This window comes from Ooceraea biroi, chromosome 6 (assembly GCF_003672135.1).
Source record: "Ooceraea biroi isolate clonal line C1 chromosome 6, Obir_v5.4, whole genome shotgun sequence".
Taxonomy (NCBI): Eukaryota; Metazoa; Arthropoda; class Insecta; order Hymenoptera; family Formicidae; genus Ooceraea; species Ooceraea biroi.
The window spans coordinates 11,569,487-11,585,360 of NC_039511.1; the positions used below are offsets into that span (position 1 = coordinate 11,569,487).

Below are 15,874 nucleotides of genomic sequence, written 5' to 3' on the forward strand. Positions count from 1 at the left end.
CTCAACTCCTCTGCCTGACGACGATATCGCAAATGAATAAATGGATATCTGTTACGTTTTCTTCTTCCCTCCCCTTCACTCACTTTACTTTTTTATTTTAACGCTATTCTCCTATATCTCTCGTTGCATGTAAATAATATGTATAGTCACGATTATCTTTCGAGGTATTGTTAGAATGTTTATGACATGTGTAAGATCTGTGTAAGCAAAACGTCTGTTTTAATTGTATAATAATTATTTTGTGATACTATCGTATACTTATTATTATTAGTAGTATATATTGTTGTTATTATTATTACTATTATTAGTACTATTAATAGTGTCATTATTATATTAGAGAATGCTACTGCTGTTACACATACACACATACACACACACTGTCGGTATTCTCTACACACAATTCGCGAGAACGCCTTTACAATTTATTAGCATAATATTGTTACGGATTTTTTAATGTAATACTATGTTACGAACGTACTTCTGTAATTCTATATACTTTTAAGAATAAGATTATATATGCATATATTATAAATGACAGTGTATATATATATATGTATATATACATACATACATATACATACATATATATATATATATATATAATATATATGCAAATACATATACATTTTGTAATATTTTCTATTTGCAGCGCCTATATATTTCTGTAGAGAAACATACATGTTACTTTTTTCAATCCTATCTCCAGACGTTTTTTCTTTCTACTCTTACCCACTTTCTTTTCTCTTTCTTTTCTTCCGAAGAGATAGTCCCGACATTTGCGTGATTCATCCGTAAATTGCAATTATCCTCTGTGCTTGATAATTTCTGATACCTGCCGAAGAGGTTGAGGGGCATCGTAATATACATTTGAGATTAGACACATTAAAATGTTCGAATTCTGCAAGAGCTTACGCATTTTGTCTATTTCACTGAATGCTATCACATCCGCTTCTCCATGTAGAACGTCCCAATCCTCGCAATCCTGGAAGAAGACTACCTGGAAAAAGCTTGGTTTTCAATTTCCGTCTGCATGGAACAAAAGTTTTATTTCATGATAAAATCAATCATGATAAAAATTATATCATATTTTAGAATTTATGTTCTCGTTGCTTCTTAATTTGATTGAAAAGTCTGAATTAAATAATTTAGTATAGTATAAGCATGTGTATATAATTAATAAATTTAAAAATTATGGTGGTCTTTTTTCAACTATTCATTACACACACACTCGTCTCTGTATGTGTAGTAGTTGTGATAACGTGATCGTAATCATGTGCAAACTTTCTCTGTATCGTTCTGTAAAATAGAAAACGTTTTGTGATTTAACATTGCATTCTTCTCGATTTGCCGTTAATCGTAATCTCCCTGCATCATATGTTCATTGCATGCAGTCGAAATGCATACAGTTACAAACCATTATCGCATCAATCTTTGTCACGTATTATGAGTATCGCTGACGCTGATTATTGTGTCAGTATCGACTTTTGTAAGACGATAATGTTTCGCAAAGTAAGGGCGAGGGTAGGAGGGTCGAATGTAATTTTCTTGCATACTTAATAATCGGCGCATCGTTTGCCGCGTTGAAATGATCGCGTTCAATTTTCCCAAGTTTTCCGAGCGAGAGAAAGCGCTTCCGTCTATTAAGATCGCGCATTGCAAAAGAAAACAGAAATGGCACTTTGCCCTTCACCGTCGTCTTTTACATGTAGAATCATCGAAATAAGCAACTCTGTGACCACTGACTGACCGATTGTGTCTCTGTGTCTGTTCACCCTTAGTGGACTTGGACCAGCGGGTCGGCCGATACCGTCTTCTGTCGGATGGAGCGATGATAGATCTTTTGTGAGCCCGTCGCCAATCACTCCTAATCATCTTTCGACTTCATTGACATTTAATGAGTCCTTACAAACGCATACACACACACACACACACACACACATATATACATGTACACGCGCGGCTGAACATTGTGTAATACGCGTAACAAAACACCATTTATCTATCGCGTAATCGGAAGAATCTACGTTCTACGCGTCTATACGTTTACGTTTAAGCTTTTGTACTTGAGTTAGTGATCTTAGTTACGGCACGAGAGGGAAGAAGCCTCTGTAAAATGTGATTTTTTTTCTACGCAAATGCGAAAAAAAACGACAAAAAAAAGGAATAATGTGTATTCATATTAATATCGCTTTCTTACCGATTCGCCGTTGATGATAATGATGATGATGATGATTTTATGCGATTTACACGCGCGAAAACGGAAAAGCGTAGAGATTAGGTTTGCGAGTGATTACACTGTTATGGATGTGTGAGAAAATGAGAAAAAAGGATGAGGCAGAGAGAAAGAGAGAATGGGCGAGTGAGAGAGATGAACGAGAGGAGGATGAGTGATTGATTGGGATGAAAGTATTTATTATTCGTAAGAGTCTAATCAAAATTACTGTGCTCACAGGTTTACTAATGATGTATTCTTCATGCAAGCACACTTGAATTCTTTCTTTTTCTTTTTTCTTATAATCGAAACTATTTGTAGACAATATTCGGAATCACTTCGTTCATGCATGGCACATTACTTTTTGCACATATATAACAATTGGACGCATAGACGATTTTTGTCAAAGAATAATCCTAACTTTGCTATAAAAATATTATATATATAAGAATAGTATACATATAAGAATGACAAATATAATTTATTTGTATGCTTCTTATTGGTTCACGATCAATATTCTTTAAATATCTACAACAAATTTATATTGATTCTTGTAATCGGTTTAATCAAATTTTAATTAATTTAAAGTAGCTCTATTTAATTCCAATTAATTTTAATTTTGTACAACAATATGCAATCTTTTCCATGTATATTTATATACATTCTATATTAAAACCATGTAACGTACATTGACTGAATTGTCTATGTCGAAAATTGTATATTAATGCAAAAGCTTAAGAAATTGTTAGAATACTTTTGAAAATTTTTTAACGCTGAAGAAATGATTTTTACATTTGTTATGATGCAATGAGCTTGTAAATTCTTGAATAATCGTGGACAAACGCGTGTTCGTAATAATGTTTATCTAATCACAACTGAAACGGGATTATTGTGAATTTCTTTGAGTGTAAGAATATTCGAGGAATACTTTGTAAAACTGTCTTATATAGTATACTATTTACTTATTATCGAACGAAGTAAAATATGCGAGATAGAGAACTTTCAAGCTCGATATATTACCGATGTACCTTTATAACTTATAACTTCTTATTTCCTCCGCTTGCAAACCTGTGATTAATGATGGTTCCTTTTAATTAAAAAAAGAAAGGAAAGGGACAAGTATACAGTTAAATTTCAAAACGACGACAAATACAGAAACATTGTGTCCGTTAGAGGATATACGATCGAAAACACAAATCGAACACGGACTAGATATATATATATATATATATTATATATATGGCGTAGCGGAAGTGCATGTTTATATGAACTATATATGGACTGAGATGAAAGAAAAGGAAAAAAGAAAATAATGTTGTAAAAAAACGAATATTTTCATAAGAATAAATATCGTAAGTCAATAACAATAACGTGTAGAGAAAATATGTATGGAAATTTATCTGCCACCGATTTTCGCTGAAAGAACTGATTCTCACCGTATATATCCTTGCGAGTCTCTCTCACGGTCGAGGTACATGCACTTGCAATGATTGAGCAAGAATTGCAGGAGATTTGTTGATAGAGTTCGGTATTGAATGGTAACGTACGTTTAACACGCGAGAAATCGAATCTCTCCTTTGATTCTCGTTAGTGTTTAAGCACAGGATGTTCCAGGTTCATCACACTTCCTTTGACAAATTTAAATACGAACTTTTGTTGACTAAAATTTTGTCGAATTTTCTTAGGATACTGGTGCATAAAAGTCTTGAATTAAATATTTTCTTAGATAAAATCTAAAATTATTAGATAATATAGAGACATAAGTTTTTAATTAATTGAGTAATCATTCTTATCTGTTTTTCTTTGAAAATAAACTTGCCACTTAAAAAGTCTTGCCTCGCAATTGCCTTGCAATTTTTAATATTAATCATTTTTCATAATTATGACATTTTTTAAAGAAAATGTCTGTAAAATTAATCGAAAAGTTTACAACTGTATGAAGTCGCGAAATATCCTGTGTGCTTCTAATACTCCGTGAAATTATGGACACGATTTTATATAAAGGCACATTTTATATTTCACACGATTTTTTAATCGCTAATTCTTGAAAACGATTCTTAAATTGTGCGTCTGTCGTGGAATATCTCTTTTCGACGTAAATCTAGAACGCGATTTGTCATATGCAAATGTACAAAACAACCAATCGTACTTTTTTCACTTGATATTTTGCGCTATTTCAACATGTGCGAAATGCTTAAGAAAAGCGCGTAAATATGTCGCATATGCGCAAGGTTTCCTATATGATGGTTTCCAAGCTTGAAATTCTTACGCGAATAACGGCTCGATATCTCGAATTTTATTTACAATTGATTATTCGCTACAGCATGCATCGCACACTCTAACAACACAATAATTAAGATTATGTTCTTTCTAACATGAAACACATGTTGCGATCACTTGTCATTTCTCGGAAAATATTGCCGTATCTCCTCTTTTATGAATATTGACTGAATAAATTTCTGTTGAGAACTCTGCGAGGTGCATTATAACGTCTTTCATTCACATGTACAGCTGTCCATTGTGCGCTCTGTGGTACATGGTCGGAAATCGTGTGAATTGCAACATAATCTCCGAGATCATAGTCCGTTTGCAGTCGATCGACGACCGTCGACTTTTTCGATTAATAAAATACTCGGAAAGCCGTCGTTTAATTGCATTACAGTTTATAAGTATGCAGAAAGCAAAAACTTTATCCTGCAGAGCTGCAACTGCTCAATGCATAGCTGCATCTTCGGGATCGTCATTGATTCGCAAAAATATTTTATTCTTTTGAGACGTCATGTTTCTTAAACAAGGCAAGATTTTTAAGAGAATATTTCTTCTTGCTCTCTTTGAAACCACTCGAACTTTCGTCCTCGAAGTTCTTTCGTATCTTAGAATCTAAAGAAAAGCCAAATGCAGCTTTTAGGAAAAAGCTGTGGTTTATTAATCGAAAAATGAGACACCTGAATCGGGAAAGGCTTGATTTTGTGCGAGATGCGAGAATATCCCCGTTCGTGGCGATAGCGGAGCCGACGCGGAGAGAATCAACGAAGCCGTTCTTCTGATATGACAAAAGAGTTGTACAAAGCGCGTGCGAGAAGAGAAATGATTTCGATTACGTTGCTATACGCTTGTATGCCAGCGGTTATCTGAGTGATTCGAGTCTAAAGAGCGAACTCGATACTCGCGGAGAGCGAGGGAAATACAGATGCCGGATATTTCCCTCGTTGATCGATACGCATATAGTATATCAACTGCGTTCGCGCGAGTCGAGTGAGTAAAATTGACGAGGAACTTTTCCGCAGATTTCAAACTACACGATTACGATCGGTCATGATCGAGATGAATTTTACGTGCAACCGCTGATAACAGTCTCCGCTGTTCATATTCTTACGCGTAGAATTCTATGGTGATAGTGTTATACACGATCTACACATTAAAGCACTTATGCTGGATGGCTCAGAAAAAGGGTGATAACAGTAAAAATCTTTACTGTTAAATATTTAATATAATTATAAATAGTTTTTAGTGAATATGAGAATACGAATATGAGAGCTAATGTTGCATCGAAAGAAATTCAGTCCAATTTCTTATCACAACATGCGCCACAGATGTTACACAATTGTTTCGGGTACAATTTGTTAAGGAAATTTATTTCGTTTCTGTTCTGTTTAAGTTTTTAGCTTGATTCATTAAAATTTTTAAAACTTTGACAAATAATCTAAAAATATAATTATAATATTAATAAAAATAATATGGCTCAAATAGTACATAAAATAATTATCTGTTTCATTTAATAAATTTTGCATTATGCTTTATGCAGAGCGTAATTTTCTGTCCTAAGCGCGTTGTTCATCCGTACTATTTAAACTTTAATTGAATTTGAACAATTTTATACTCAATTGAGAAGATCACCTTTCTTCTAAGAGCTGCACACCTTTTCTAATCCCCAATTTTTCTGAACCACCTGGTATAAGAACTTGCAAACACGACGGACAAGATCTTTCTTGTATATTTCGCTACACGAACGCATCAACTCGACACTCGGCCGTCTTACATTTACGCGATAGACGTATTTTTGTACTTTCTTCTTATTGTTAAATTGAATATACAGATATGTATGCCGTACCTCTCGATGCGTATAAATATATAGGATCTCACATTACATTATTCGAAATATTAATTAATGCTTACGTGCGAATTATCCGTCATTTCCCATTTATAAAGAAAAAAGAAAGGAGAAAACCAAATGTTAGACCGGTTTTAGAAATATCGCACGGGGCATATGATCCGATAATAAGGTACGTTTACTTCGCCAATTTTTTATATCGCACCTGTCCAGTGTCGACGAGAGTACGATTTTGTCATAAGATTGTGAATATATACATACGTTAGTTACTGACAAATAAATGTTACACGATGCAGTTTGTGTAAGAATATCCCTTGGTGTTCTTTCGAGCGAGCCGCATCTATCCTTCGATTTATTTTCTCCGATGAGTCAATTGTATATCACGGAGGACAAATTTATACCGTTGATCATTTCCAGAATTTATGAATAAATTAGAGCGAAAGTAGCTAGAGCTATATTTTAATCATGTTCATGGATACCTGTCTGCGTTTATATAAGCCTGTCCTTTGTCCGAGAAAACATGTTCGATATGATCTGTAATATTGTTGCTGCCTTAAACAACCCCATTGCTGTCGCAAGCTTTGACACTAATATCTATTAGTTGTCGCATCGAACAACACTGCAATGTAATAAAGACATATAATTAAATCTCTTATTGTTGTTGTGCGATTAAAATAATTATATTGGATTAGCAATTAGGATCATTTAAGATTATTTTAAGAAAGAATAATATCGATTTATGACTAAAAATTATTCGTTCGATTTTGGCCTAAGAACCGATCTATATTATAACTTAATTGTCCAATCCAATATAATTGATTTCTGGTATCGGTATCTTTCAAACTGGCAAACTTTTAAGAATGTGCGATGTGTCTTATTTTGTTGTATTTGCTTCTTTCTCTCAGGTCCGTTCACGAGGGGTAAGTTCAAGAGCAAAGAAACTCCTTAACATTTCGTGAAAATGAAACGTAGCTTAACTTTATTTTCTCACGTGAGTTTTCTGAAATTCAGCGCACTTTATCTTTCTCATGCCTGAAAAATGATTAAATAATTTGTTTCTGACATTTGAATTGGAGTTGATATAAATATTGTCACTCAACGGGAACAATGTTGCAACTTGGGCGTCTATCATCGTAAAACAAATGTAGAATGCATGCGAAAAGTTCGGAAAAGTGCGTTGACATCTGGGAAATGCAGGAGCACTATGTGCGAGCTTTATTTTTTCTATTTTTCTTTTTTCATCGGACATAAATGTGCGTGTAGATCTACGTACTTCTGTTTTACACTTGTCCTCGCTTCTTCATAAACGGCAATAGTTTGCAACCCCTTCCTGTCTTTCCCCTTTACTCCCCTCTCACCTCTAGCCCTACATAACTGTTGATTGATTCAGAAATGATCTCATCCTTGATGTCGCGCCTTTTCCCACGACTGACGATAGGTCTGCTTGCAGGGGAATCGACATATTTGTGACTTTTGAGACTTGACATGATGATGAGAGAGATGATGATGATGGTGGGACCGATCAGAGCCAAACACTTCTTCTCTGTGACGATCAACCTCTGAAACCGCTGAAACCTCGCACCGCTTGATTACCGAACCGATCGATTCGATTATGTGTGCGAATAGATGAAACGGCCACCATCGCCATCCCGCCTGCCACACCACGCATGCATGTACACCCCGCCCGCCATCCCCATCGCCTCACAAAACTTAGTATACACACACGCTGATGCTTCACGGAAAAAAAAACCAAATTCCGTTATTATTAAGATTAATCAATTCAACGTATTGCCGTGTGTCGCGTTGTGCGCGCGCGATCAACGTGATGCGGCTTTTATGTAAGAGAAGTAAAGCGCCGGTGTCAGGTATGTGTTTCTAGGAATGTCCCTCTTGATTGATGATCTAGGAGACAGTCAGTTTTGTATATGAACGCAGTATATATATATATATATATATATATATATTTATGAATATATATATTTATGAACTAGTATTATTTGAAGCGTTATTCAAATCGAACTTGAAAACCCAGTGAACCATAGTTGCGTTAAATCGATTAATTTTTATATTACTCGTGCCAAGTAGATTTCTATGATAGGAATCATAGAAATTTTTACTCTTAAGAGCTTTTTAATTGCAATGAATTTTAGAGGGAGATCTTTGGCAAGAAAGGTTTTCACAAAAGGAGCAGAAAGAGAGAGAGGAGAGAGAAAGAGTGGTGCTTGATTTCTTTTATATAAAAGCCGTTCATTGTTAGTGCTAGCTAGGAGCCTTTTTGTAAAAACGTACATTCAGCATTAAGCAATTTCTCGTTTCAGTCTCTCGCGCGACAGATGCGTCTTGCTGTCGGAAATGGATCTATCTCGCATACGAGTCGAGCGAGTCTCGGCCGTCAATCTCGCGACGTGCATAGAAGAGACATGTGAATCGAGTTTCTCTTTTGCTTCTCTTTTTTTATTTATTTATTTTTCCGAGAAGAGAGCAATAACGATATTCGTGTTTTACGCGAATAATTCTATTTACTTGTCTTCTTCCGATATTTTTATTCGTATTTTTTTGGAGTCTCTTGATTGGAGACGTGATGGATGATTCATTTTGACGATGTTAGCCATCCTATTTATCATGTGTATTCGCACGCTGATATTATTATTTTAAGTTTGCCTACGTTTGTCAGTCTAATTTGTACAATACATCCGTTTTTGTTATTGGTATAGGCATAGAGAGCAGAATTAATTATCAATAATTATAACAAATATTCGATAAAAATACATGTTAATTTGTACAATAATTATCAGTAATAATTGTCTGTTCTTAATAGCGTTGAAGTAATGAGAAAGTAAAGGAAAAAAAACAATGATAATTGTTGACGTGCGCGATTGGCGTTTAGCATCGAAATATAATTGTTTCTACGGAAAATACACTTTGTTATCTATTATTATTTTTAATATTATTATTATTAATATTATTAATCGGATCGTTTATGTATTTTATTTATGACCATGTTGTACCGAGATTTTTAATACTCTACTTCAATCTTTCTTCTCATATTATGCCATCATTATACGACAATAATTAGCGACAAGAAAAAAAGAGAGAGAGAAAGAGAAAGAGGGAGATAGAAAGCGTAGTATTGCGTTTGGAAACGCATTACAAGAAAATATGTACGTAAGATCCATCATAGTTGAAATCACGATAGACGATTTTTATATTAGATCGATAAGACGATAGCAATAAATAGCCGCCGTCTGATTTATTTCTGCGCGTTTTAGTGCTTAATCAAAAATCGAAGAGAAAGGAAAAAAGGAATATCTTCTGTTGTAGTGTAATAAATCTATGTTTCGCTATATATTCCGCAATGGGAGCTTACTTATTATTATAACACATACAAGTACATCCCACCCCGATGCACTGACACGTTTGTGATCTTATCAATAGTCGATTTTTTACGAAGCAAAGGTGAAACATAATAATCACTATATACTGCAAAAGTGCATTTGAATGGAACGAAGGACGAGGAAGTTTGTCTTCTCACAGATAGATTCATTTCATTTACCGGAAGCTTTACTGGGACCAATAAAACTACCTTATAAGTGCGTACTTTTCTTTCTTTTACCGATGACGATGATGATCTTAATCTTAAGAGTTCGATAATATTTATGGTATATATTGTAAATTAATCGCCCGACTTTCAGCCTATAGAGTACAAAGTATGCGACACTTGATCTCAGATTTAAATAGAAAATTTTCACCGTTCTTTGCCTCTCCGGAAGTACGTGGCGTTAATCTTTTAAGCGGTATTGTCGAGCATGCATTTGAATAGTCATGTCAAACAAAGGACAGGTTTCGCATGGATGAAAAAAAAGAGAAAAACTTGGAAGCTTTTTAAATAGACTTTCGCGGATTAGTCTGTCTACGTCGTATTGATTTTCTTTTCAAATTTATGCATACATGCGGCAGTGCGATAAACATTTCCGTTAATATATTTATAGTCAACACAATGTTTTCCATCTTCGAAACGAATCGTGTTTGCGAGCTTATTGTGCAAGAATTTGTTTTATTTTATTATAGCAGAAAATAAATAAAAATGAAGGAAATGGTATAACAGCACGAAAAGAAAATTTTCGGAAGAACATGCCATAACAATTACGTGTATTGTAGTAACACTTGATTTCGTTTTCTAGAATTTTTCTATTGTTGTAACGGTGTAACTTGATAATAATCCCAATAACTAACGAGATGCACACTATCCTCTCGACGACGATATATATCGCTATTCTTATTTAATTATTGATTATTTGTACTATATACGCATAAGACTCTTTACGATATCGCTTCCCAAATAAGAAGATATTTGTTTTATTTTATATATATATATATATATATATATATATATGTATATTTGTTTGTTCCTAATGCGATTCATAACGCAGTTAGAGTCGGTTTAATGAAAAATTCGAATTTGGATCTTACGTGATTTTTTAAATGTATTTTATTTCGTATTCAGCAATCCCTCGTAAACTGCGATTCTTGCAGTTTGATTTTTATTGTTAATGATTTAAAAATGATGAGAGAAAGAGACAGAGCGAGAGAAAGAGAGAGAGAGAGAGAAAGAGGCAATACTATAATGCTATCTGCAGATAGTTGTAGTTGCAGATTAGGTTATATGTTATAATAATGCGTTCAAATGATAAACTGCGTTCTTTACAATGTACCTTGCAATAACAATAAGTTTGATATTAAAATAATATGTTTCCTTATTTTTTTGCACCCAATCCTCGCACATTTTTAATCGTATTTTGTGATAGTAAATTTTGATTCGCACAGATTCGCACAGATTTCATAACTTGTATTATTTATCGATGTTTTTTTAATCTGAAGAAAATTGATTTTTATAAATGATTCTTTTTTGAAAATGTTTTTTTGAAAAAACAGGTTTATTTTAACATTTCTCTTTTTATTTTCACAAATCAAATATTATAGAATACTGAAAAAATAAAATTTCGACAAATCAAATATTTCAAATGTAAATGTATAAAAAGGTCTTACATTTTGTGAGTAATTTCAAGCAAGTGTTACATGAAACTTCAAAGCTTAATATAATAGAACTGTTTATCGTAAACAGAGTAATTCGGATTTCAAAATCTTGAATCACAAGAAACATTGAATTAACTTTAAGAATTGAAGAATTTAAGTCTAAAGTCCAAAAATTAAATAAATTTCAAGATTATAGAATATTTATAGAATATAAATAGAGAACGTACGTGCATCGGTAATGATCTTCATATCTGTTTTTTTACATCTATTATAATAATTGAAAAACGCGTAGAGTTCCGGGTTTATCTCCCTCTGCCTCTGCCGCGATTGAAGCCTCCTCTACCACGGCCGGACACCTTGCCCTTGGGCGGTGGCGATTTCGGCCTGAGTGCCTCTATCCTCTCGGTGCAGCCGGTAGTAATCTGACCGTTAGTGAAGTAACTCTGATAGAGATCCGCATTGAAGTTCGTGTTTGTCAATTCCGGGCCAACGGTGAGCCAGCCCGGCCTGATGGTGCTGTCACGACCGAAGAGGTGCAACCTGAATGAAATGATGAGTGATGATTATCTCTTCCCTCCCAAAATAAAGCGGAACAAATGAGAAGGACGCGTTTGTGCGCATTCCTACCTTCTTCGGCCGAGGCAGAAGTGCTCAATGATGTGAAAGATCTCCACGGGTTTCTCGATCGATCCGTAATCAGGCTCCTCCGATATGATGAGATCAATGTCCACATTCGCATGAATAAAGTCGCCGTCCGTAGAGCGTCGCACTGTTCCCTTTATACCCATCAGACAATGTTCCTTCGTTCTCTGCAGCACCGCCTTGCTATCTAGGTTCTTGCTGTGACCTGGATTATTGATGTTGGTACGAATCCAGCATATGTCCTCGCAGCGACGGAAACCCCATTTACGCAGGCAGAAGCGCCCCATGTCCAGGCCGTCGCTGCTACCGCACCACAAGAACACGAAGCTCCGATTGGCAGCCACCTCACCAATATCTAGTTCCATTATCTGCACACGGACGGGGAAAATAATGGTGAATCAATTTTTAACAAGTGATAAAAATGATTTCTCAATTAAATTATTCTTTCTGCATGTCTTTCACGTGAAGGAAAAGAAATAAAAATATATTTCTTGCTAATTTGTTTCATTAAGTAAATTTCATTTTTTTATAATTGAAATTTATGAATAAAAACTAGTCAGGACGGAGTCGCATATATATAATTGGGAAACTAACTTGGTCCCAGTTCCAAAGCTGCACATTCGTTGCGCCGCACGTTCTCTGATACTCTTCCAGAGGTGGCTCTATAAGAATGACATCAAATTTACAATTGAGCTCTTTCAAGTTATACGACAGCAGGTCTGTTTTTAGATACATTGGCGGGGTCGCGGTTTCCGCGATCAAGTCGTCTTTCAGCTTGATCAACTCGCGCAACTTTGGATACTCCTCGAATCGGTCCGCCAAACCCACGTCTCTAATAAAATTCTGCGGCCGTTGGCCAGTGTCGATAAAGTGTTGACAGTAGTCATTGTGCGGGTTCGACGACTGCGTTCCCTTTAAGTGCACAGGTTTTATGCATTCTTAAATGTTCCTTGGAAGTTATCATGGACAGATATGATATTTAGTCATGCAAATGTATACTTTGAGAAATGTCGAGGAATCCTTGTACACAATCTCGTCTGTTGGCACTGCATCATCCTTCAAATCCTTGATCGTCCCATCGGTTTTGTCACCAGATAATCTGCTCCTCTTCCTCTGCACATCTTCCACATCGGTTCCCAGAATTTGTCGCAGTTCATCCACGCTGGAAACTCCTAGCTGTCAATGAGAACACAGAAGCACAATAAAAGGTTACGAAAGTGTATCCTATTTTTTTTGATTAATTTAAGGATGCTTCGTGTGAAATAAAGTTTGGTGCTCACCGTTTGAGCCAAGAGCTTCTTGCGTTTCTGAGAACGTTCCCAACGAGCTTGCAACATTGTTTGCATTCTTACTTCCGACACATTGTGAACGCAAACACATTTAGTTTATTCCGCAAAGTGACGTTAAGCTCACCGGAACCAAGGCAAACAGACGCATGGAAATCAAATATTTATCTTATATCTCACGAACGGTATTATTTCGGCGCCTATTTGTTAGTATTAATATGACGCGGTCTGTTCCAGGCATGCAAGAATCGTCTCTATAATAATCTCTTCTCTTTTTACGGATATCTGTTATTTCTCTTTGGGATACAATAACCCGTTTTTTCTCCTATTTCCTTTTCTTCATTGTTTTATTTCAATTTACGTAAAAATTTTCTGAAATTGTTGGAATCCATGACGCACTACCTAACCTCTCATCAGATAGATACTGGTGTAAGGTTGCTAAACCCCAGGTGAAAAGAGGTTAATATCTCGTCGGTAAAGATGTTCGCGACTTTATCATGTCACATTAGAATCCGTTATGAGAAATTGTCTAACAATAAATGTAAGTGACAAAGATTATACATACATGTAGATTGTTTTAATGCATTAAGAAAATGTAAAATAATTTTCAAAAAACGACGAAAACGTATAGATTTAATAATTAGAAGGAAAAATGAATAATATGTATGATCGCTAGGAAGATTGCCATTCCGTAGGCGCTCAGACAGTTCTGTTTCTGATATTTTAAAATGCCACGTTAGCCTGAGAACAATTTTAGTTAAAAAAAATATATATATATTTTTATATATTTTATATTTGCTACCTTATCGGAAACCATTCAATCTTACTAAATATAAAAAGCAGTTAATTGTACAATATGACACTGTAGATTGTATAATATTTTGCAGAGAGAGAGAGAGAGAGAGAGAGAGAGAGAGAGAGAGAGATTGAATAGTTAGACATGAGATTTTTTAAATTTTGAATATCTGTATGTGCCTTTGCATTATACATACTACTATAGTTATATTTATAAGAGAGAAAAAGGAGAATTTTGCATATATACAATTTTTCACTTGCATAATTATTTCATTATATCATGGATCTTGCCTCGTAGAATACAGAACGGTGAAATAATTACTGAAGCACTCATTAACTGGAAAATATGTCCCATTGCTTTATACGAATTTTATTACAAAATTTAAAATAAAAATACGTAGAAAGCCGGTACTTATATAATATTCTTTCTTTTTCTTGAAAATTCTCTCACTCTTCTTCACTCTTAAGTTGCATTAATGTAATACACCTAATAGCTCAATTTTATGATAATATACAACAAGGGGATGCACGATCGCATTTTGCTATTAATAATAGTGCTCGTCACAATTTGTTTGAATGGGAGATAGTTACTAAGGAATCGATTTGACTTGAAAAGAGGGTTACCGTATGTTTAATTCTCACGCAAGAATGATAATAATATATCCCCAGCAAACACAGTCATATAACAGTGATATTGCCATGCATAATATAACAGAATGTAACACGCAATATAACATGTTCGTTACATGTAATGTATATGTTAGTTGTAATTTCCCACTCATACGAAATTGCAGTAATATAACAGTAATATAACGTGTTACTAAAATGTTACTTAAATGTTATATAAATGGAATATAATTATTCTTTCTTCCTCTTTCTACAACTACTACTAGGTTTGTGTTTAATTTATTGTCCTAAACGTTATGTAGAAGTTAGTACTTTGCTCTTATTTATTATTCGTTCAAAAATGTACCACTTCATTGTAGAAATGGACTTATAATACAAGTTGTACCGTGCCGTGATCACCGTTCTTATACATATATTTTGTATCATATTTTGCATACGAGAAACGGAAGCCATCTAGCGAACGACTCGACATCTGTATGTTAAAAATGGTATATAACATAGACATAATATGCAAATATTACAGTTATATAACATCGCATATTTAAGTTATATTACTGTTATATTATTATAACCAATATATAACAGAGCAATATAACAGTTTTATAACACAGTTATATTGCAGTTACAAAGAAAATTATGTAACTTTAACATTAATAACATATAACAGTTGTTATATTGCGTGTTACTTCTGTGTTATATAACAGTTATATTTTATGTTTGCTGGGTATCTTAAATACAATTCACGCAAACGCAAAAGTATTCACCCTTTCTGAATATCGTTTCCCCGCTTTATTCCATTTTACGCTTTGGTGAGTGTAACCTTGGAAAGTATACCCGTTTTATAGTACTTTCATCACAACTATGGTATTAATATAGATAAAGCATAAAGTACTGCAGATTGTCATTCGAAGCTTCTTAATAATAATAGAGCTTCTTAATAATATTATAAGTGCTATACCTAAATTCATACGCAATAATAACTCGTGTTAAAGAAATCAAGTGATATCTTTAACATTACATATCTTTGTAAATCACAAAGAGTTATATTCAGCCTTGATGTTTTCATTAAAAAAAATTGATTAAAATGATCACATAATTCCCATACAAATAATAATATGATTTGATATACGTATGAGGTATATACTTTTGATATTTAAATTATAATAG

At 34.3% G+C, this 15,874-nt stretch overlaps 2 protein-coding genes across 6 annotated transcripts in view; one reads left to right on the forward strand and one right to left on the reverse strand.

Annotated features, from left to right (window-relative positions):
* LOC105284147 (phosphatidylinositol 3,4,5-trisphosphate 3-phosphatase and dual-specificity protein phosphatase PTEN) overlaps nucleotides 1–15,874 on the forward strand; it is a 77,820-nt gene that overhangs the window by 8,746 nt on the left and 53,200 nt on the right. Inside the window, exon 9 of one of the 5 annotated variants that reach the window (XM_011347454.3) lies at nucleotides 7,774–8,072. The exons of 3 other annotated variants lie outside the window; for them this stretch is intronic. In XM_011347454.3, coding sequence (XP_011345756.1) covers nucleotides 7,774–7,793 — 20 coding nt within the window. In that variant the 3' untranslated portion in view covers nucleotides 7,794–8,072. Of the gene's footprint in view, nucleotides 1–1,778; nucleotides 3,580–7,773; nucleotides 8,073–15,874 lie in introns of those variants that run through there. One more of the 5 variants, XM_011347452.3, reaches the window with a different exon arrangement.
* Nucleotides 11,322–13,809, reverse strand: LOC105284146 (N6-adenosine-methyltransferase non-catalytic subunit). Its single transcript, XM_011347447.3, has 5 exons — nucleotides 13,280–13,809; nucleotides 12,999–13,175; nucleotides 12,594–12,911; nucleotides 11,985–12,367; nucleotides 11,322–11,897 (listed from the first exon to the last, which is right to left on the reverse strand). Exons 1-5 carry the CDS (start codon nucleotides 13,343–13,345, stop codon nucleotides 11,660–11,662), a joined length of 1,182 nt encoding a protein of 393 aa, XP_011345749.1. The 5' UTR covers nucleotides 13,346–13,809; the 3' UTR covers nucleotides 11,322–11,659.